Source organism: Coloeus monedula, assembly GCF_965178545.1.
Source record: "Coloeus monedula genome assembly, chromosome: 15".
Lineage (NCBI taxonomy): Eukaryota > Metazoa > Chordata > Aves > Passeriformes > Corvidae > Coloeus > Coloeus monedula.
The window spans coordinates 558119-563709 of record NC_138795.1 but is presented as its reverse complement, the minus strand read 5'-3'; the positions used below and the strand labels follow the sequence as shown (position 1 = coordinate 563709).

The window sequence follows — 5591 nt, the reverse complement described above, 5'->3', positions numbered from 1 at the left end:
GGAGGGACAGTGCCAGCACAGGGACTGTTTCAGCCCAGTTCCAGGTGCAGAGACATTTACACAGGTGCTTTACCTCCAAATGTTCCCTCCGGGTCGGGGATGTCTCTGCCCTGCATCTGGTGCCAGGGCCACGTCCACCCTGCAGACACTGGGTCAGCCCGGTTCCAGCAGGCACACAGGGCAGGCTGGAGGAATGGCTGGGAGCAGAGGTGCAGTTTCACACTCACAGTGAGATAGGTAGAGAGTGCCTTTCCCATCTTTTAAAAACTTGTCATAGTGAGACTTCTGGAAGGTGAAAGAGTGGCAGGCGTTCCCCGAAGGCCGGCGGCGGCAGCCGGCTCAGGCAGCGCAGATGCGGCAGGGCTGCAGCCCGCTCTCGTTGCACGCCGGACACCGCAGGGCCCGGTAGGACTCCCTGAATCTGTTTGCCAGCATTGAGAACTTGCTTCCGTGGCACAGTGAGCAGGGAGCACAGCCCGAGCCTTTGCACTGCGAACAGCCGTGTTCAGCATGGCCCTCCTGAAGCAGAGAAAGGAAAAAAACCTGTTCGTGGGTGTGAGATACCAAAGTCAGGAACATTCTTGAAAGAGGGAAATCCTGTCTTCTGCTCTTTGCCATCACAGTTGCTCCTGACACACCACTCTGCCTATGACAATCAGTTCTCCACAGCAAGGACTTTGACAAAAAGGCTCCCACACGCTTGGGGACAACTTGGGGAAAAGGAGAAGTTAATGTGACTGGGCTTGTAACACAATACTCCAAATTCATCTTTCTCCTCCGCACAGCTCCACCCATCCTCCTGTCATTTCTTATCACACCATTTCCACTCTGTAGCCTCAGGTTTGAGCCACGCTTCATTTCTTCAGGAATTGCTCATCACCCTCTCTCCCCAAATCCCTCATCACCAACATGCACACCTTCTTTCAAGCCATCCTTTGTGCCTGCCTCTCTCCCAATGTGCCAGGCAGCCTCTTTCAAATCCCACCTTGAAATTCCTGGGAGCAGAAGGGCCGCGGTGACCCACACTGAGTACAGGCCAGACTTGGTTCCATGAAACTGTATCAGCTCCACATGACAACATTAGGTTTTGTGGGATCAAATCATGGTCAGACTAATTGGGATTCTGACCAACAAAGGCTCCCCCGTGAGAAAGCAAATGTAAGGCACAACCTTATTTCAGCTGATACTAAAATTTTAGCCTGAAGCAGTCTCAGCCACAGAGCAGCTGTGTTTAGCCTTGTCAGGCTGGAGAAACTCTGGCCTGCCCTTATCCCATGGGGAGGGGTGACAAGGGCTGGAGCCCAGCCAAGCTATGTAAATACCAGCCATCTCCAGGGATAGAAATCAGTGGGAGACATGAGCATCTGGAACCAGCACCTCTGCCCCCAGAGCACACTGTTGGTCATTATCTCCTGAGGGAAATGAGGAACAAAGTGCTGCTTTTTATCCAGACTTAGTTAGGAGCCAGATACAGAGATGGATGGGGCTTGGGTGGTTTGACCAGGGCTAAGGGGAAAAAGCACTTTCCATTTTCTCTTACCTGCACATGCTGGATGCAAGTGACCTTATTCTCCACATCCTTTTTATGTCCACCACTAAATCTTTCTTTCCTCTCCTGGTACATGAATGTCCAGTCATTTATTCCCTCAGTCTGGATGATTCTTCTCATGAGCTCTTTCTGGTCCATCGGTGCACGGATGATTTTCAGGTTATTGGTGTAGATGATGATCTTGCCAAAATCTACAACTGGGGAAGTCTGAAGAAGGAACTTACCAGCGTCTCACCAGTATAAACTCACTCTGCAAACACTGATGGTCCCTGGGCTTCCAGAAGAGCATCCCCTCCACCAGGCCAGCTCCCATGACCACCCCCAGAGCATCCAGCAAATTGGTGGAGGTACAGCCCTAATGGGTGAATGTGTATTTTTTTTTCTAGTCATTTTAAAGCTAAACTTGGCATGGTCAAACATTTCCCTGAGAGCAGCATTTTGCTGATCTGGTCCCTCCTCCCCCCCTTTCTGGGTGTCATATGGAGTTACTGGGGCCTATTGTTTTACACACTCCTCATATTTCACTCTGAGCAAGTGTCTGTGTCAAGAGGCCATGCAAAAGGAGATGTTCTCCTAAAAAATGCCCTGAGTCACACCAGCTGGGATGAGGTGGCTGGTGCCCTCCTGACAGTGGGGGCACCTGCTTCCCTGTGGGGAGAAACATGAGGGGGAGGCAGGTGAGCACAAGTCCTCCCCACCTGCAGAAGGTGAGAGCCTGGTGCGTGTTACACAGACACGGTGTCTCCAAACACCAAGTGCATGGTGATGCAACACCAGCTGGTACTGGACAATGTGGGTACTCAAGGTATCTGTGGCTGGGGAGACTGGGGAGGGAGAGGAGCGTTACCCAAGAATGCAAAACAAATTAACGGGGTAGATAAGATCACAGAACTGCACTGTCTTTGGGCAGGAGACATTCATCCTGGCCTGATGTTTTCAGGCAAACTACATGTCCAGTCTATCACCAGGTCAAATATCAGCCATCTGGGTTTCCCACACACAGCTTTGATGAGTGCCAGGAATTAACAGACTTTCAGTGTGTTCAAATCAAGGCCATAAAAAGTATTTACACATATCATGCATGTACTGCCTCTTTATTAGGACTAAAGAAACACTTCTCTATCAGTGGCATTAATTATACGTTAAGAAAATAGCCAATGAAACTAAGCTGGGATTGTCAAAGTAGCCAAAGAGGAATTCTGGCTGCCAGAGGATGCAGATACCTGGTACCTTGATGGCAGCACTGGCTTCCTGCCAGCTGAAGTCACACAACTTTAATATTTTAAATACACCTAATTAACTTAACATGCTCCTTATAATTGACTGATCTAGATGCAGTAGGATTCCTATGCACAGATATCAATATATATGGAAATGTTCTGTTTTACCCAATGGACAGATGCAGATCAGCACTGGGAGAAGCCAGAGCACAGCTGGAGCACAGCTGGCAGATGCTGCTCCCTCCTGCCTGCAGTGCTGCAGACCCTGAGGATCCTGCCACGTGTGCAATACTCAGCACACAGAATTCCTGGAATAATGGCTGGAGATTTACAACCACCCTTCTCAAGTCCTGGCCTGACAACACAGTTTTATCTGGATGAGGTTGCAGTGTGAGGCTCCTGTCACCGTATTGCTCCGGAATGTCTTAGCCTGAGGCCGGTCCCCAGAGAGGGGACAGCCCTGGCAGCACTTACCCTGCAGTGGCTGGCGTCGGGCTGGCAGTCGCTGAGCAGGGGCGAGGTCCCCGCGAGCCCGTGTTTCTGATCCTCTCGGAGTATGCTGATCCTCTGGGCAGTCAGGGCCGTGGGCCAGTAGAACCTGTTCTCTGGCACCTCCCCGGCCCCGCAGAAATGGTCCCCTGGCTCGAAGCTCTGGCGCAGGAAGCGCCGCGAGTGCTCTTTGGCCGGGGGTTCAAGCTCCTGCCCATCTTCATAGACTTGTTTTAACACTCGGCCACTGTAGGCTGAGGAGATCTTGAACCTCACCTTGCGGGGCCGTCCCTCGTGCCGCTGGCTGAGTTTCTTCTGGGGCTCATCCATCACTGGGATTTCAAGCTGCAGGTCCTGGAGATCAGCTCCAAGAACTTTAGGTCCAAAAGAAAACACTTGCAGCTTCCCCCCGCCACATGATGTATAATTCAAGGTTTCTAGTAGTTCCTCTCATCTTACAGCAAAACTGACACCACTGTATTAAATATTGATAGAAATTCACAAAGAGAAAATATCACTGGTAGTGAAGCCAAAGGCAGGTTGATGAGTGGGGGCCAGGCTGGACACCACAGGAAGAAAGGAGTTAACCTGGAAGGAGAGGATTAAATAGGAAACTCTACCCATGTTTCCAAAACCATGCAAATGTTTCTGCAACATGATGTGATAAGAACTACCCCAAATACGTCATCCCAGTAGCTTTTCATAATTTTCTGACAAGGTAAAAAATTAAACAGACAAATTCAGAGGAAAAGCAATCCAACCTCACAAATTGCAAATGTGAATAGTTCCTCTCCATTCTCACACTGAAACCCTGAGAGCACAAAGCTCAGTTTCATTTTAATCCAATGTGTTCCTCTACAGGTTGTGAGATCTAATTAAGATATTCTTCTGTTAGTGCTAAATCCCTGTTTGTAATTCTTTATGCCTTTTAAGGCCTTTTGGACCATTCTGGGTTGGGTTTTCATTTTTAGGAGACAGTCATCACCTCATCCAGCCCCGACCAAGGGACTTCAGCTCCCCGACACTCCCAAACCTCCATCTCCGGGCAGCAATCCGACCCAGGCACCTGCCATGACAGCCCATCCTCAGAGATCCCCCCCACCCCAAAGCTGGTGCCTCACTGGCCTTGTCTCTGTCACAGTGGGGTTTGGTTCTTGTGCCCATCCCTGGCTGGGTGTCTCCAGCTCCTCTGTCCTTTCAAGGGGTAAAATAAAGAGTATATGTGTTACAAAACACATCCACAGGTAACTGCTGTCTGGGCATTAAACATCTCCCAACACCTACTCAAATCAAGTAAGTACCCAACAGGAGTTAAAATCTTTTTTTTTAAGTTCCAAGATATTAGTACATATCCACCATTACTCATCAAGTGGGACTCTGCCTTGGCAGGATGCAGGCAGAGAGCTTCATTTAACTTCTTTCAGTTCAAACCCAGCACTTTTAAAGCTTAATGCTCTCAGTAGGTTAATTCATTATGTCTTTTAAAAGTTTGTTAATGAAATCCTAGGATGGCAGTTTAGAATGCCTGCTAGTAACTCCACTGCACAGACCTTCCACCAACCAGATGCCACAAGCGGTTTCTGTCACGACAGACACCGCTCCTGAGGGTCCCTTGGGCTGCTGGAAGCCTCATCATAAGGACATGTAAAAAATGTTCCTTGTACCAAGAGAACAGGCCTGAACACGCCTGGGTAAACACACAGCCCTGGAGCCGCCCTTGGCATCTCCACAACTCCATTGTAGTGCTGATGCCAGGCTCCCATCCTATCGCACACAGGAGAATCTCACTTTATATGAAAACTCTGATTTGCATGAATCACACTCAGCTCTTGCTGCATTCACTTGGGAGGCCTGATCCACCCCTTCCCCTGTGAACCCTACTGAATCAAGCCTCAGAATTGCTGTTTTTCAAAGGGTCCCCAGCGGCCATGATCTGACACAAATCACACTGGGTGAGATGCCTCAATTGGAGCTCGTTTTCTTTTGATTAGGAGAACAATCAGGCAGGAAAGGAAGTTCAAAGCAGCAATGAGAGAGCAGAGCATGAACACCACTGCGAGCCAAGCAAAGCAACTTGTGGCTGTACAGTTACTTACAGGTGCTGCCACAGCTCAGACCCACCTGGCCCCGTGGCTGTGCCGCTGGAACAGCCCATCCTCTGCAGGGCTATCAGCCAGGCACTACCAGCCCGTGGCTCCTGAGCAGGGCTGCAGCCAGGGGAGCCCAGCCTGCTGCCCGCGTGTCCTGCAGCCACACGCTCCCCGTGTCACCCCAGGGCCAGGACACAGAGCCTGCTGCTCCTTCCTCCCTCCCAGAGCCACACACGCTTCTTT

The 5591-nt window shown here is 50.2% G+C and overlaps 1 protein-coding gene across 1 annotated transcript; it reads right to left on the bottom strand.

The window, feature by feature from the left end:
• Window positions 1-339: 339 nt before the first annotated feature.
• Window positions 340-3645, bottom strand: GRXCR2 (glutaredoxin and cysteine rich domain containing 2; the record flags this gene model as incomplete). Its single annotated transcript, XM_082291723.1, has 3 exons — window positions 3244-3645; window positions 1541-1756; window positions 340-519 (listed from the first exon to the last, which is right to left on the bottom strand). Exons 1-3 carry the CDS (start codon window positions 3586-3588, stop codon window positions 340-342), a joined length of 741 nt encoding a protein of 246 aa, XP_082147849.1. The 5' UTR covers window positions 3589-3645.
• Window positions 3646-5591: the final 1946 nt, after the last annotated feature.